Genomic DNA, 18,722 nt, shown 5'->3' on the forward strand with positions numbered 1-18,722 from the left:
CCATATCCCTCCCGACACAATCCTCACTGACCTCCATATCCCTCCCAGGATGTTTCACACCACCCTCCTCCATATCCCTCCCGGCACAATCCTCACTGACCTCCCCCATATCCCTCCCGGCACAATCCTCACTGACCTCCATATCCCTCCCAGGATGCTTCACACCAACATCCTCCTTATCCCTCCCGGCACAATCCTCACTGACCTCCATATCCCTTCCGGCACAATCCTCACTGACCTTCATATCCCTCCCAGGATGCTTCACACCAACATCCTCCATATCCCTCCCGACACAATCCTCACTGACCTCCATATCCCTCCCGGCACAATCCTCACTGACCTCCCCCATATCCCTCCCGGCACAATCCTCACTGACCTCCATATCCCTCCCGGCACAATCCTCACTGACCTCCCCCATATCCCTCCCGACACAATCCTCACTGACCTCCATATCCCTCCCGGCACAATCCTCACTGACCTCCCCCATATCCCTCCCGGCACAATCCTCACTGACCTCCATATCCCTTCCGGCACAATCCTCACTGACCTTCATATCCCTCCCAGGATGCTTCACACCAACATCCTCCATATCCCTCCCGGCACAATCCTCACTGACCTCCATATCCCTCCCGGCACAATCCTCACTGACCTCCATATCCCTTCCGGCACAATCCTCACTGACCTCCATATCCCTCCCGGCACAATCCTCACTGACCTCCCCCATATCCCTCCCGGCACAATCCTCACTGACCTCCATATCCCTTCCGGCACAATCCTCACTGACCTTCATATCCCTCCCAGGATGCTTCACACCAACATCCTCCATATCCCTCCCGGCACAATCCTCACTGACCTCCATATCCCTTCCGGCACAATCCTCACTGACCTTCATATCCCTCCCAGGATGCTTCACACCAACATCCTCCATATCCCTCCCGGCACAATCCTCACTGACCTCCATATCCCTCCCGACACAATCCTCACTGACCTCCATATCCCTTCCGGCACAATCCTCACTGACCTCCATATCCCTTCCGGCACAATCCTCACTGACCTCCATATCCCTCCCGACACAATCCTCACTTACCTCCCCCATATCCCTCCCGGCACAATCCTCACTGACCTCCATATCCCTTCCGGCACAATCCTCACTGACCTCCATATCCCTCCCGACACAATCCTCACTTACCTCCCCCATATCCCTCCCGGCACAATCCTCACTGACCTCCCCCATATCCCTTCCAACATGCTCCTCACCAATTTCCTCCATATCCTTTACAGTATGCTCCAGACTAACCTCCATATCCCTCATCACACAGTCCCCACAGACAGCCCCCATATTTCTCCCAGCATGCTCCTCACTGACCTCCTCCCCCTTTTCTTTACAGCATGCTCCACACCAACCTCCTCCATGTCTCCCTTCCCTCCATATCCTTCTCATATTGCTCTGCATCAATGTCCTACATATCCCTTCCAACATGCTCCTCACTGTCATCCTTCACAACTTACTCCTCACTGACCTCTTCCATACCCCTCCCAACATGCTCCTCACTGAAATCCTCCATGTCCTTCCCAACTTGCTCCTCACTGACCTCTTCTACACACCTCCCAACATGCTCCTCATTGACTTTCCCCATACCCCTTCCAAATACTCTTCACTGACTTCCTCCATATCCTTGCCAACATGTTACTCACTGATCTCCTTCATATGCCATCCAACATGCTCCTCACCAACATCCTACATATCCTTCCAACATGCTCTTCACTGACTTCCTTCATATACTTCCAACATGCTCCTCACTGCCATCCTCCATATTCCTCCCAACAGGCTCTCCACTGACATTCTCCATACCCCTCCCAACATGCTCCTCACTGACCTCATCCATATCCTTCCTGATGTGCTCAACACTAACCTCCTTCATGCTCCTCACTGACATTCTTCATACCCCTCTCAAAATTTTCTTCACTGACATCCTCCATATCCCTCCCAACATGCTCCTCGCTGACCTCTGTCATATCCCTCCTAACGTGCTCCTCTCTAACCTCCTCCATATCCCTTCCAATATGCTCCTCACTAACCTTCTCCTTATCCCTTCCTATATGCTCCTCACCGACTTCCTCCATATTCCTCCCAACATGTTCTCCATTAAATTCCTCCAGATCCCTAACAATGTGCTCCTCACTGACATCCTCCATATCCCTCCCAACATGTTCCTCACTGACATCCTCCATATCCCTCCCAACATGCTCCTCACTGACATCCTCCATATCCCTCCAAACATGCTCCTCACTGACATCCTCCATATCTCTCCCAACATGCTCCTCACTGACCTGTCATATCCCTCCTAACGTGGTCCTCACTGGCATCCTCCATATCCCTCCCATCATGCTCCTCACTGACCTCTGTCCTATCCCTCCTAATATGCTCCTCACTAACCTTCTCCTTATCCCTTGCAATATGCTCCTCACAGACTTCCTCCCAACATGCTCTCCATTACTTTCCTCCATATCCCTCCCAATGCGTTCCTCGCTGGCTTCCTCCATATTCCTCCCAACATACTCCTCACTGACATCCTCCATATCTCTCCCAACATGCTCCTTACTGACATCCTCCACATCCCTCCCAACATGCTCCTCACTGTCCTCTGTCATATCCCTCCTAACGTGCTCCTCACTAACCTTATCCTTATCCCTTCTAATATGCTCCTCACAGACTTCCTCCATATTCCTCCCAACATGTTCTCCAATATTTTCCTCCATATCCCTCCCAATAAGCTCCTCACGGACATCCTCCATATCCCTCCCAATAAGCTCCTCACGGACATCCTCCATATCCCTCCCAACATGCTCCTCACTGACTTCTTCCATATCCCTCCCAACATGCTCCTCACTGACTTCTTCCATATCCCTTCTAATATGCTCCTCACAGACTTCCTCCATATTCCTCCCAACATGCTCTCCATTATTTTCCTCCATATTCCTCCCAATGTGCTCCTCACTGATATCCTCCATATCCCTCCCAATAAGCTCCTCACGGACATCCTCCATATCCCTCCCAACATGCTCCTCACTGACTTCTTCCATATCCCTCCCAACATGCTCCTCACTGACTTCTTCCATATCCCTTCCAATATGCTCCTCACGGATATCATCCATATTCCTCCCAACATGTTCTCTATTGACATCCTCCATATCCCTCCCATCATGCTCCTCACTGACCTTTTTCCATATCCATTCTAACATGCTCCTCACTGACCTCCTCCTTATTCTTTACAACATCCTCCACATTTACCTCCTCTGTATGCACCAGCAAAATCATCACTGACCTCCATAATACTCCAAAAATGCTACTCATGATCTCCTCCATATCTCTCCCAACACAATCCTCCCTGATATCGTCCACATCCTTTCAAGGATGCTTCTCAATGACATCCTCTTAATCCCTCCCAGCAGCTCCTCACCAACTATCTCTGTATCCTTCCCAGAATATTCTCCACTAACCACCTCAATATCCTTCCCACCATGTTTTAAGCTGCCATCACCCCATCACTCTCAGCATGCTCCAAGCACATCAAGCTGTTTCTATATGAAATCTGAGGAGGGGGGTTAAATCTCACCGTAGGGGCATCCGATGACCTCACAGCGCAGGTAGATGGCCTTGTGATAGTCCACAGGAAGAATACGGAGGAATCGAGTCAGTAAGGTGCTTCCAAGCTCCTGCCTCACTGGACTGTTACTGTCTGAATTGGCTTCAAATATCTAAACCAGAATAAGATGGTGTCACAGTCAAAGCCAAGCAGTCAATTAGAAGGCCATCAGGTTGGACATGGTGAGACGCTGAGGAGCAGAAAGAGTTTAAATCTCCCCAAATCAAAGGAGTGATCGTATTATTACTATTCTCCTCCTATAGTCATTACGAATGCTGTGATAGTATGACACCTAAATATTGTCATTGTTCTCACCTGGAGTTTCTGTGGTGAGGTCTTCTCCTGACCAGTAAAGTTCTGATAGACACGTCCATCGTTACTGTACATGAGATGGTACTTGGTGATATAACCTCCTGATTGTCTCCCTCCCTGGGTGATGATGGCGGAGATGAAGGTGGGCTGTAGGAAGTCTATCTGGAAGTAGGGCTGTTTATCCGAGTCCAGAGGTCTCCAGCCGGGCACAATGTTCAGTCTGGAGGGAGATAACAGTCTATATTCTGTGCCTCACATTGAACATTTCACACTCCGCTTAACCATAGGTAGCAGCTGTATTCAACAGCTCCTCTCTCATTTTAAAGCTCCTCCCCCAGTTTCCAGCTCCTCCCTCATTTCACAGACGCTCCCCTGGTTCTGAGCTCCTCCCTTACTCCCCACTGCTCCCCAGTTCTCAGCTCCTCTCTCATATTCTGCTGCTTTCCCAGTTCTCAGATCCTCTCTCAGGTCTCAACATCTCCTGAGGTCCTAGTTATTCTCTCTTTCTCTGCTCCTCCCTCATTTCCAGCCACAGCCTCCTATCCCAGATCCTCCATTAGTTCCCAGCTCCTCCTTCATGTCTCAGCTCCTCCCTCAGCTCCTAGCTCCTTTCTCAGTTCTCAGCCACTCTTGAGGTCCAAGCTCCTCTTGAGTTCCTATCTTGTTCCCTGCTGCTTTCCCAGTATCTAGTTCCTCTCTCAGGTCCCAGGTCCTCCCTTAGCTCTTAGCTCCTTTCCCAGTTCCCAGCTACTCTATCAGATCCTCTTACAGTTCCCTGTTCCTACTTCAGGTCGCAACTTCTCCATCAGCTCTTAGCTTCTTTCTCAGTTCTCAGTCACTCTTGAGGTCCAAGCTCCTCCTGAGCGCCTCCCTTGTTCCCTGCTGAATTCCCACTCTTTAGCACCTCACTCAGTTCTTAGTTCCTTTCTTAGTTCCCATCTCTTCCACCAGCCCCTCTTTCAGTTCCTTACTTCTCCCTCAGGTCTCAGCTTCTCCCTCTGCTTTAAGCTTCTTTGTCAGTACTCAGCCACTCTTAAAGTCCAAGCTCCTTCTGTACTCCTCTCTCATTTCCTCTGCTTTCCCAGTTTCTAGCTCTTTTTTCAGTTCTCAGCTCCTTCATTGGCTCCCCTTTCAGTTTCCAGCTCCTCCCTCAGTTCTCAGCTTCACACAAAGGTCCCAGATCCACTCAAAGTTCCCAGCTCTACCCTTAGATCTCAAATTCTTGCTAAGGTCCTAGTTTCTCTGTCAGTTCCTTGCTCCTCTCTCTGTTCTCAGCTACTCCTGAGGTCCGAGCTCCTCTCTCATTCTCTGCTCTTCTCTTATTCCCAGATCCTCCCCCAGTTCTTATTTTAGTTCCTAGCTCCTCCTTCACTTCCTTGCTCCTCCTTCAGGTCTCAGGTCCTCCCTCTGCTCTTAGCTCCCTTCTCAGTTCTCAGCCACTCTTGAGGTCAAAGCTCCTCCTGAGCTCCTCTCTCATTCCATGCTGCATTCCCAGTTTCTTGCTCCTTTCCCAGTTCCTCCATGAGCTCCTCTTTCAGTTTCCAGCTCCTCCCTCAGTCCTCAGCTGCACTGGAAGTTCTCAGTTATTTGCTGCCAAGCTCCTCCTGAGCTCTTCTCTTGTTCCCTGCCGTTTTCCCAATTTCTATCTCCTCTCCCAAGTCCTCCATTAGCTCCTCTTTCAGTTCCCAGCTCCTCCCTCAGTTGTCAGCTTCATCACCCAAAGTTCCCAGCTCTACCCTCAGATCTCAGCTTCTTCCTAACGTCCCAACTTCATCAGTTCCCTGCTCCTCTCTCAGTTATCAGCTCCACCTGAAGTCCAAGCTTCTATCTCATTCCCTGCTCCTCCCTCATTCCCAGGTGCTCCCCCAGTTCCCAGAACCTCTCCCAATTCCTCTTTTACTTCCTAGCTCCTCTGTCAGTTGCCTGCTCCTCCTTCAGGTCTCAGCTCCTCCCTCAGCTCCTAACTCCCTTCTCAGTTCTCAGCCACTCTTGAGGTCCAAGCTTCTTCTGAGTTCCTCTCTTGTTCCCTGCTGAATTCCCAGTTTTTAGCTTCTTTCCCAGTTCCCATCTCCTCCATCAGCACCTCTTTCAGCTCCCAGCTCCTCCCTCAGTTCTCAGCTTCACTGACAAGCCCCCGTGCACTCGAGGTCCAAGTTCCTCCCACGTTCATCTCTCATTCTCCGATGCATTCCTAGTTTTTTGCTCAGGTCGCAGGTCCTCCCTTAGCTGTTAGCTCCTTTCCTAGTTCCTAGCTCCTCCCTCAGTTCTCAGCTTCACCCACAGATCCCAGCTGCGCTTGAAGTTACCAGCTCTACCCTCAAATCTCAGTTTTTTCCAAAGGTCCCAGCGTCTCTGTCAGCTCCTTGCTCCTCTCTCAGTTCTCAGCTGCTCCTGAGGTCCAAGCTCCTATCTCATTCCCTCAGTTCCCCCCTCATGCAGTACTGCTCCCTCAGTTCCCAACTCCTCCCTCAGGTCCCAGGTCTTCCCTCAACTCCTAGCTTCTGTATCAGTTTCCAGCTTCTCTCTCAGTTCTCAGCTCCTCCCTCAGGTCCCAACTTCTCCGTAAGGTCTCAGCTTTTTCATCCTTTCCCAGTTACTACCTCAGTTCTCAACTCCACCCTCAGGTCCCAGCTTCTCCATAAGGTCTCAGCATCTCCATTGGCTCCCAGTTATTCCCTCAGTTCTCAACTCCACCCTCAGGTCCCAGCTTCTCCGTAAGGTCTCAGCTTCTCCATTGGCTCCCAGTTACTACCTCAGTTCTCAACTCCACCCACGGGTCCCAGCTTCTCCATAAGGTCTCAGCATCTCCATTGGCTCCCAGTTACTACCTCAGTTCTCAACTCCACCCTCAGGTCCCAGCTTCTCCGTAAGGTCTCAGCATCTCCATTGGCTCCCAGTTACTACCTCAGTTCTCAACTCCACCCTCAGCTCCCAGCTTCTCCGTAAGGTCTCAGCATCTCCATTGGTTCCCAGTTACTACCTCAGTTCTCAACTCCACCCTCAGCTCCCAGCTTCTCCGTAAGGTCTCAGCATCTCCATTGGTTCCCAGTTACTACCTCAGTTCTCAACTCCACCCTCAGCTCCCAGCTTCTCCGTAAGGTCTCAGCATCTCCATTGGCTCCCAGTTACTACCTCAGTTCTCAACTCCACCCTCAGCTCCCAGTTTCTCCGTAAGGTCTCAGTTTTTCCAGCCGTTCCCAGTTACTACCCCAGTTCTCAACTCCACCCTCAGGACCTAGCCCTTCTTTCAGTTCCAGTTATAACCTCAGGTCCCAGCTCCTCCCTTAGTTCCCAGCTCCTCCCTCAGTTCCCAGCTCCTCCCCAATCACAGGTCTTGCCCCAACATGTAAGGCATCCACTAACATGTTTGGGACGATGTTCAGGCGCCCGGCATCTGGTGGATTGTTCTCCTTGTAGGAGGAGGCTGACAGCTGCTTGTAGTGGATCCGTCCGTCCTCCATGCCCAGAGCTCCGTCACATGAAGCTGTCATGGAGGATCACACATGTCTAAGTCACACACAAGTCTATATACGTTTCCCGGCACATTCAGATCATCGGTTTATCATTTACCTGGAGGTGCCGAAATCTCTCCCTCTGGGAATTTAGGCTGAGCGGTGCCCCCAGGTCCCTGTGACAGAAAATCAGAAACCCCGTGTGAAGTTGGCGATAACTGTGGGGGAGGGGCAAGGATTACAAGCCACGTCACAGCGAATCGCCTGCATCCTTCTCACCTGTATTGTGGATTTGGTTGGTCTAGCTGAAGGGGTGGAAACACCCGGCCAATGAGGGCTTTCTCCTCCCACTGCGCTTGCGGTGGGGCTGGTCCAATCTTCAGCACTGCAGATAATAACACAGATAGAGGTTAAAGGTTGGCCATGGTGGGTCAGAGCGGGCGTTCGGGTCCAGGTGTACCGTGGTCGCCCGTAGGGTCACCCCACCTTATCACAGACCATACATGACGTTCCTTCTCATCTCACCTCCAGGTGGTGTCGGGCAGCGTTGTGGACACACAGCCGGTCTCATCTGCCCCATCAGCACAGTCGGGGTGGCCATCGCACCGCTGGGACGTCATAACGCAGTTCCCGGAAGATTTACAGTAAAACTCAGAACTTCGACACCCCCTCTGGGTGGGGGAGAGCGGGGAAGGGGCGGTGCCTGCAAGACAAGACACATGGAACTGTTAGATACCATAAATCAGCACATGGGGGGGGGGGGGGACAAATGACCCGTGACCTGATATCCTATCAGGAAGATCAATACATAACAGGCTCAGCCGGCCAATGGGAAGACGGGGAATGATCGGCTGAAGCGGCTTCAAAAGCCACCATGTCATCCTGTTCATTGATCCGTGTCACAATCCCTAATTAATGATCAATGATTGATTACCAATTTTTATACCCTGTTTGATAATCTCTGATTGATGATCCCTGATTGATGATCCCTGATTGATGATCCCTGATTGATGATCCCTGATTGATGATCCATGATTGATGATCCCTGATTGATGATCCATGATTGATGATCCATGATTGGTGATCCCTGATTGGTGATCCCTGATTGATGATCCATGATTGATAATCCCTGATTGATAATCCCTGATTGATGATCCATGATTGATGATCCCTGATTGATGATCCATGATTGATGATGCCTGATTGATGATCCCTGATTGATGATCCCTGATTGATGATCCATGACTGATGATCCATGACTGATGATCCTTGATCGATGATCCCTGAATGATGATCCCTGATTGATGATCCCTGATTGATGATCCCTGATTGATGATCCCTGATTGATGATCCATGATTGATGATCCATGATTGATGATCCCTGATTGATGATCCCTGATTGATGATCCCTGATTGATGATCCCTGATTGATGATCCATGACTGATGATCCATGATTGATGATCCATGATTGATGATCCATGATTGATGATCCCTGATTGATGATCCCTGATTGATGATCCATGATTGATGATCCCTGATTGATGATCCATGATTGATGATACATGATTGGTGATCCATGATTGGTGATCCATGATTGATAATCCATGATTGATGATCCCTGATTGATGATACATGTTTGATGATCCATGATTGACGATCCCTGATTGATGATCCCTGATTGATGATACATGATTGATGATCCATGATTGACGATCCCTGATTGATGATACATGATTGATGATCCCTGATTGATGATCCCTGACTGATGATACATGTTTGACGATCCATGATTGACGATCCCTGATTGACGATCCCCGATTGATGATCCATGACTGATGATCCCTGATTGATGATCCCTGATTGATGATCCCTGATTGATGATCCCTGATTGATGATCCATGATTGATGATCCATGATTGATGATCCATGATTGATGATCCATGATTGATAATTCCTGATTGATGCTCCATGATTGATGAGCCATGATTGATAATTCCTGATTGATGATCCATGATTGATGATCCGTGATTGATGATCCGTGATTGATGATCCGTGATTGATGATCCCTGTTTGATAATCCCTGATTGATAATCCATGATTGATGATCCCTGATTGATGATCCCTGATTGATGATCCATGATTGATGATCCCTGTTTGATGATCCCTGATTGATAATGCCTGATTGATGATCAATGTTTGATAAACCCTGATTGATAATCCCTGATTGATGATCCATGATTGGTGATCCATGATTGATAATTCCTGATTGATGATCCATGATTGGTGATCCATGATTGATGATCCCTGATTGATGATCCATGATTGGTGATCCTTGATTGATAATTCCTGATTGATGATCCATGATTGATAATCCATGATTGCTAATTCCTGATCGATGATCCATGATTGATGATCCATGATTGATGATCCATGATTGATAATCCCTGATTGATGATCCATGATTGATGATCCAAAATTGATAATCCCTGATTGATGATCCATAATTGATAATCCCTGATTGATAATCCCTGATTGATGATCCATAATTGATAATCCCTGATTAATGATCCATGACTGATAATCACTGATTGATGATCCATGATTGATGATCCCTGTCTGATAATCCCTGATTGATGATCCCTGATTGATGATCCATGATTGATGATCCCCGATTGATGATCCATAATTGATAATCCCTGATTGATGATCCCTGATTGATGATCCATGATTGATGATCCCTGATTGATGATCCCTGATTGATGATCCATAATTGATGATCCCTGATTGATGATCCATGATTGATGATCCATGATTGATGATCCCTGATTGATGATCCCTGATTGATGATCCATGATTGATGATCCATGATTGATGATCCCTGTTTGATGATCCCTGATTGATAATGCCTGATTGATGATCAATGTTTGATAAACCCTGATTGATAATCCCTGATTGATGATCCATGATTGGTGATCCATGATTGATAATTCCTGATTGATGATCCATGATTGGTGATCCATGATTGATGATCCCTGATTGATGATCCATGATTGGTGATCCTTGATTGATAATTCCTGATTGATGATCCATGATTGATAATCCATGATTGCTAATTCCTGATCGATGATCCATGATTGATGATCCATGATTGATAATCCCTGATTGATGATCCATGATTGATGATCCAAAATTGATAATCCCTGATTGATGATCCCTGATTGATGATCCCTGATTGATGATCCCTGATTGATGATCCATAATTGATAATCCCTGATTGATGATCCCTGATTGGTGATCCGTGATTGATGATCCGTGATTGATGATCCGTGATTGGTGATCCATGATTGATGATCCATGATTGGTGATCCATGATTGGTGATCCATGATTGATGATCCATGATTGGTGATCCATGATTGGTGATCCATGATTGGTGATCCATGATTGATGATCCATGACTGATGATCCATGACTGATGATCCCCGATTGATGATCCATGACTGATGATCCCTGATTGATGATCCATGACTGATGATCCGTGATTGATGATCTATGATTGATAATCCATGATTGCTAATTCCTGATCGATGATCCATGATCGATGATCCATGATTGATGATCCATGATTGATGATCCATGATTGATGATCCATAATTGATAATCCCTGATTGATGATCCATGACTGATAATCACTGATTGATGATCCATGATTGATGATCCCTGTCTGATAATCCCTGATTGATGATCCCTGATTGATGATCCATGATTGATGATCCCCGATTGATGATCCATAATTGATAATCCCTGATTGATGATCCCTGATTGATGATCCCTGATTGATGATCCATAATTGATAATCCCTGATTGATGATCCCTGATTGATGATCCATGATTGATGATCCCTGTTTGATAATCCCTAAATTATTAATCCCTGATTGATGATCCATGATTGATGATCCATGATTGGTGATCCATGATTGATGATCCATGATTGGTGATCCATAATTGATGATCCATGATTGGTGATCCATGATTGGTGATCCATGATTGGTGATCCATGATTGGTGATCCATGATTGATGATCCATGACTGATGATCCCTGATTGATGATCCATGACTGATGATCCGTGATTGATGATCTATGATTGATGAGCTCTGATTATTATTCTCTGATTAATGATCCCTTATTGATTAAACCGTATTGATAATTCCTGATTGATGATCCCTGATTGATAATCCCTGAGTGATGACCATTGATTGATAACCATTGATTGATGATCCCTGTTTAATGAGCTCCGATTATTATTCCCTGATTAATGATCCCTTATAGATGAATCCGTATTGATCACTGATTGATGATCCCTGATTGCAGTAGACCCCCGTACCATGCAGTACACAGACAAAGCAATTAAAGTTCATGTCAGGACAAAATAAAATATAAATCATACTTAGTATCTCTCTGCATTATATGATCACTTCCGTATGTTCTCTTTAAAAACACCAAAAGTACAGAAATATACCGGTTGATCTGCCAGAAATCCATTTCGCTTCCTATTTCCTGCAGTGAGAACATTGCCTACATTGCCTCTGCTGCACCGAAATCCTAAGGAGTGTTGTCAGACCTGCCTGGTTCTCCTCTGCTGGACTATAGGACATCTCCCCCTTATGTTCCATAGTTAGTCTGGCTGAAAAAAGACAAAAGTCCATCCAGTTCAACTATTAAAAAAGTTATAATCCTCCACCCGCAGTTGATCCAGAGGAAGGCAAAATCCCAGCACAGCACGATCCAATTTGCTCCTGCAGGGGAAAATATTCCTTCCTGACCCCCCGAGAGGCAATCGGATATTCCCTGGATCAATAATCGGATATTCCCTGGATCAATAATCGGATATTCCCGGGATCAATAATCGGATATTCCCAGGATCAATAATCGGATATTCCCTGGATCAATAATCGGATATTCCCGGGATCAATAATCGGATATTCCCGGGATCAATAATTGGATATTCCCTGGATCAATAATCGGATATTCCCTGGATCAATATTCGGATATTCCCGGGATCAATAATCGGATATTCCCGGGATCAATAATCGGATATTCCCGGGATCAATAATCGGATATTCCTGGGATCAATAATCGGATATTCCCTGGATCAATAATCGGATATTCCCTGGATCACCTTTCCCTATAAATGTTATATCCAGTTATATTCTGGGTATCCAAGAAAGGATCCAGGACTTTCCTCCAGCAATCCACTGAGTTGGCCACACCCAACTCTTGAGGGAGTCTATTCCACATTCTCTCAGCTCTTACTGTGTAGTGTGTAATTTTTGTGTCGATTCCAATGGAACAAATTCTAACATAAAACAAGACATTTTTATATGTGATCCCCTAGTTACTATGTAACAATGTATCTATGATCCCCCGGTTACTATGTAACAATGTATCTATGATCCCTTAGTTACTATCCCCTGGTCACTATGTAACAATGTATCTATGATCCCCCGGTTACTATGTATCTATGCTCCCCCTTTTACTGTGAAGAAACCTTCCCATGTTTGGAGATTACATTTCTTTTCCTTCTGATGTAAAGAGCGCCCCCTTCTCCTCTGTGATGACCTCGGGGGGAATGACTCTACCTGTTATGTAGATGAAGGGAGGGGAGTTATGCAGAAGAGGAGAGGTTTTGTAAGGGAGAAGAGGGGGAGGGGTTATGGAGATCAGGGGGAGGGGTTACGGCAATGAGAAGAGTACGTGAGGTTATGGTGATGAGGGGAGGAGTTATGGAGATCAGGGGGAGGGGTTACGGCAATGAGAAGCGTACGTGAGGTTATGGAGATGAGGGGAGGGGTTATGGAGATCAGGGGGAGGGGTAACGGCAATCAGAAGAGTACGTGAGGTTATGGCGATGAGGGGAGGGGATATGGAGTTTAGGGGGAGGGGTTACGGCAATGAGAAGCGTACGTGAGGTTATGGCGATGAGGGGAAGGGGTTATGGAGATCAGGGGGAGGGGTTATGGCGATGAGGGAGGGGTTATGGAGATCAGGGGGAGGGGTTACGGCAATGAGAAGAGTACGTGAGGTTATGGCGATGAGGGGAGGGGATATGGAGTTTAGGGGGAGGGGTTACGGCAATGAGAAGAGTACGTGAGTTTATGGCGATGAGAAGAGGAGTTATGGAGATCAGGGGGAGGGGTTATGGCAATGAGAAGAGTACGTGAGGTTATGGCGATGAGGGGAGGGGTTATGGAGATCAGGGGGAGGGGTTACGGCAATGAGAAGAGTACGTGAGTTTATGACGATGAGGGGAGGAGTTATGGAGATCAGGGGGAGGGGTTACGGCAATGAGAAGAGTACGTGAGGTTATGGCGATGAGGGGAGGGGTTATGGAGATCAGGGGGAGGGGTTACGGCAATCAGAAGAGTACGTGAGGTTATGGCGATGAGGGGAGGGGTTATGGAGATCAGGGGGAGGGGTTACGGCAATCAGAAGAGTACGCGAGGTTATGGCGATGAGGGGAGGGGTTATGGAGATCAGGGGGAGGGGTTACGGCAATGAGAAGAGTACGCGAGGTTATGGCGATGAGGGGAGGGGTTATGAAGATCAGGGGGAGGGGTTACGACAATGAGAAGAGTACGCGAGGTTATGGAGATGAGGGGAGGGGTTATGGAGATCAGGGGGAAGGGTTACGGCAATGAGAAGAGTACGCGAGGTTATGGAGATGAGGGGAGGGGTTATGGAGATCAGGGGGAGGGGTTACGGCAATGAGAAGAGTACGCGAGGTTATGGCGATGAGAGGAGGGGTTATGGAGATCAGGGGGAGGGGTTACGGCAATGAGAAGAGTACGTGAGGGTATGGCGATGAGGGGACGGGTTATGGAGATCAGGGGGAGGGGTTACGGCAATGAGAAGCGTACGTGAGGTTATGGCGATGAGGGGACGGGTTATGGAGATCAGGGGGAGGGGATATGGACTTTAGGATGAGGAGTTACTGAGATAAGGAGGGCTTGTGGAGATGAGGAGAGGGGGAGGCGTTATGAAGATGAAATGAGTGGGAGGGGTTATGGAGATGAGAGAGGGGGAGGGGTCATAGAAATGAAGAGAGGGAGAGGGGTTCTGTAGTCCACAGGCAGATCTGACAACACCACTTGGGATTTCAGTAGAGGAAAGGACCTTGTTGTCACCTCACTACAGGAAGTCAGGATCTGGTGGGATTTCTGGCAGATCTCCGGATATTTTATGTACTTGCAGGAATAATCTGAGTCATGGAGTTTTCTCTCCGGGATTGTGACACCGGACTCCCCCAATCACCCCCATCCCCCCACATTACCACAATAAATCTCGTCCGATCGGTCCCCGCAGTCGTTGATTCCATTGCACACGACTCCGTGAGGTCCGGCCAGGACACAGCGACCATTGTGACACTGGAACTGACCCGGCTGGCACGGGTGTAGGTTGGGGACCGGCGTGGTGGGTCTGACAGACACTGTAGGAGGGAAAAGTGTAACTTGTCATTGATCAGGACATTCTGGGACTTGTAGTTCTCTCACACATTCATATATCTGTTGCTTTTACCTTCTCCGCAGCCCAGGAGCTCCACGCGGAGGAAAATTCTTCTCCGATAAGCGTGAGGGAGAATCCGCACATAGCGAGCGCTGACCATCCGATCAAAACTCCGGGCGACTGGTGTGGAACCATCAAAATTTCCCTGGAAAACCTGAGTGAGGACAAGAATGGATTTTACTCCTCTCTTCCCTTGCTGTATTGAGCTGGCTCCTGCAGGGTGTGCTAGAGATATCATTAATACCCGGCCAATCAGTAGCTTGGGGGCTTGCTGGTGTATGCTGGGCGTGTTACTAAATATCTCAGACACTTTGTGGCACATGGTCACCTCTCTGGGGCTTCAGCCCTGAGAAGATACATCTAAGACATCTGCCTTGGCCTTAGGACCTTGGGAATGTGGGAAACTGCTAGGATCTCCCCTCCCTAGAGGACCCCTTTAAGATACCGGCCGCCATAAAGTGATAATTTCTGGCCTAGAGGAAGCAGACTGCAGTTGTCCTCTCCAATGGACGTGATGTGTGACCAGCTGAGTTGGAAAACAACACAGGAACCTTTCCACTCCACTCAAAGCACTCTATCTCCTTCTCCACTGGCCAGGTTCAAGTGGACCACGACCTGTTTAACCATCATGGCGTCCCAACAAAGAACTGGTATTATCTTCTACAAATGCTGTCATCTACTCTGTCCTCTAACGTGTTTTACTCCACTAGGAGCCTAATCGTAGAGTCAACCTTTCCAAGCTGTCCACCTTGAATTCTAAGTCCTTGTTCACACTCGTGCATTTTGTTGCTCTTCAGCCATTGTGTGACAATGCATGACAAGATGTCAGCACCTGCGGTAGTGAGCTCTATGGATCTTCAACTTGGGGTTCCCCAGGGCGCTGAGTCTAAGCCCCAGCCTGCTTGTTCACCAGAGCCCCTGATGGTGGGGATGGACTTGCAGCAACCTGGGACCAGGTCGCGGCCCCCGGGTACACCCAGCTGAGGTGGAGGAGACCGCTCACAGGAGCAGAGTATAACGAGAGAAGACAAAACGAATCCGATAGGCAAGCCGAGGTCAGGACAGGCGGAAAACAAGCAAGGTCGGAGAACGAAGCCGGAGTCAGTACACAAGTAGACAATATAGGTTATGGACAGCAGAGACACGTGGGAGCTCCAACAACTAGGAAGTTGCTCAGGCAAAGTGGCCTAGTCTGAGCACATCTTATATAGACAGGCAGACAAGGAGGCGGGACAGGAAGTGATGGAAGGGAAGGAAATAAAACCCAGAGGACAGCAGATGATGCCCATAGATGAGCACAGACAACACACATGTGAAAGGGATCAGGAACAGCACTGCAGCAAGGAGGTAAGAACACAAACGAGACTGCAGGCTAACTTGTGACACAAGAGGAATCACATTATTTTCTTCGGGGCCCATTCACAGCTATAGACAGGCAATTCAGTGTGAGTAGGAAAAAAGGAGAAGACTCTTCTTTTTGGTGCATTTTTTGGCCCCATTGACGTAAATGAGAGCACAAGGCAAACATGAAAAAATACATGAAAAATGCATCAAAAACACACAAAAACCACATGAAAATGCAGAAGAGTGAACCAAGAATAAGACAGAGATACCAACAGAAGCTCAGCTGTCAAGGAGCCACATTGAAGTGTAAGAGTCCAGCCCTGTGGAAGAAGGACCCAGGAGGTTGAGAAAGACATGGAGAAGGCCAAGGACTGTGGTACAAGTTGAAGCCTTCAGAAATCCTGGGCTCCCTCCACCCTCCTTCACCTGTCCAACAAAATCTACTGGTGTCCATCATTCTGAACATCCTGAGAAGAATGTCCTGGGGACACAAGTGGGCCTGAGACCTCCCCATGTAGTCACCGGTGAAGATCCATATTTACTCGCATCTGCTGAAGATCAGAATAACGATACATCTACTACAGAAGACGTCTGGGCCTGGAGTCCCTGCGGGAAGACTTTTTAAGAACAGGAACTGCGTTGGCTTTGTGCCAATCCATCAAGACAAAGGAAGACAAAGAGTCTCCACATAATAAAGGTGTGAATGAAGAAGCCTGGCTCCAGGAGTCCTACACTCCCCAGAGGTCTCAGTCCTCGTCATTCTTGACCCATTTCATCGTCAGGCCATTCTGGTGAATTTTACAATACAGCATTCATATCACCAGCACCACGGTGGTCCTTCGCACACACAGAGCTAGAGAAGATGTTTTGATAGGCTGCTATTGGTTTCTGAAAAAAATGGCAGTTGCTTGGTGGCGAGTGGCCTCAGTATGCGCGGGTCTCTGGCTTGGAAGAAGCATGCAGGCAGTGAGGTCAGATTCCGTTATCTTCATACTTGTTCCAGGTCTGTAGAGCTAAAATATTGTAGCCAAGTCATCAACATGACAGCCAGGCAGACGGCTATTCCGGAAGGCAGCTTCTCTCATGGCGGGTTTTCTCGAAGACTTCAGCCATGCATGGCTCTATACACTCCATGCATGGCTCTATACACTCCATGCATGGCTCTATACACTCCATCCATGGCTCCATACACTCCGTGCATGGCTCCATACACTCCGTGCATGGCTCCATACACTCCGTGCATGGCTCCATACACTCCGTGCATGGCTCCATACACTCCGTGCATGGCTCCATACACTCCGTGCATGGCTCCATACACTCCGTGCATGGCTCCATACACTCCGTGCATGGCTCCATACACTCCGTGCATGGCTCCATACACTCCGTGCCTGGCTCTATACACTCCATGCATGGCTCCATACACTCCATGCATGGCTCCATACACTCCGTGCATGGCTCCATACACTCCGTGCATGGCTCCATACACTCCGTGCATGGCTCCATACACTCCGTGCCTGGCTCCATACACTCCGTGCATGGCTCTATACACTCCATGCATGGCTCTATACACTCCATGCATGGCTCTATACACTCCATCCATGGCTCTATACACTCCATCCATGGCTCTATACACTCCATCCATGGCTCTATACACTCCATCCATGGCTCTATACACTCCATCCATGGCTCTATACACTCCATCCATGGCTCCATACACTCCATGCATGGCTCCATACACTCCATGCATGGCTCCATACACTCCATTCATGGCTCCATACACTCCATCCATGGCTCCATACACTCCATCCATGGCTCCATACACTCCATCCATGGCTCCATACACTCCATCCATGGCTCCATACACTCCATGCATGGCTCTATACACTCCATGCAGGGCTCTATACACTCCATCCATGGCTCTATACACTCCATGCATGGCTCTATGCACTCCATGCATGGCTCTATACACTCCAGAGAATGTCAGCGAGGCACTTCTCCCCTCCCATGTACAGCTCACTTCTCTGATCTGATTCTTAAAGCCCAACTGAACCTTTAGATTCAATCATGAATCCCGGTGGTGGTTTGGACGTGTTCACAGCCAGGAAGCACAATCCCACCGCTGCCACCAATGTAACGGAACCGACCCCGACTGCACCAATGTAATGGAACCGACCCCGACTGCACCAATGTAATGGAACCGACCCCGACTGCACCAATGTAATGGAACCGACCCCGACTGCACCAATGTAATGGAACCGACCCCGACTGCACCAATGTAATGGAACCGACCCAGACTGCACCAATGTAATGGAACCGACCCCGACTGCACCAATGTAACGGAACCGACCCCGACTGCACCAATGTAATGGAACCGACCCCGACTGCACCAATGTAATGGAACCGA

The 18,722-nt window shown here is 48.3% G+C and overlaps 1 protein-coding gene across 1 annotated transcript in view; it reads right to left on the reverse strand.

Annotated features, from left to right (window-relative positions):
• LOC149435585 (SCO-spondin-like) overlaps positions 1 to 18,722 on the reverse strand; it is a 234,063-nt gene that overhangs the window by 116,195 nt on the left and 99,146 nt on the right. Inside the window, 8 exon segments of the mRNA XM_089662513.1 lie at positions 3,618 to 3,759; positions 3,963 to 4,179; positions 7,323 to 7,443; positions 7,530 to 7,587; positions 7,691 to 7,796; positions 7,937 to 8,114; positions 14,742 to 14,897; positions 14,987 to 15,128. Coding sequence (XP_089518639.1) covers positions 3,618 to 3,759; positions 3,963 to 4,179; positions 7,323 to 7,443; positions 7,530 to 7,587; positions 7,691 to 7,796; positions 7,937 to 8,114; positions 14,742 to 14,897; positions 14,987 to 15,128 — 1,120 coding nt within the window.

The sequence above is a fragment of the Staurois parvus genome, unplaced genomic scaffold (assembly GCF_062004578.1).
Source record: "Staurois parvus isolate SC_StPar_1 unplaced genomic scaffold, SC_StPar_1.0 ptg001484l, whole genome shotgun sequence".
NCBI classification, from domain to species: Eukaryota; Metazoa; Chordata; class Amphibia; order Anura; family Ranidae; genus Staurois; species Staurois parvus.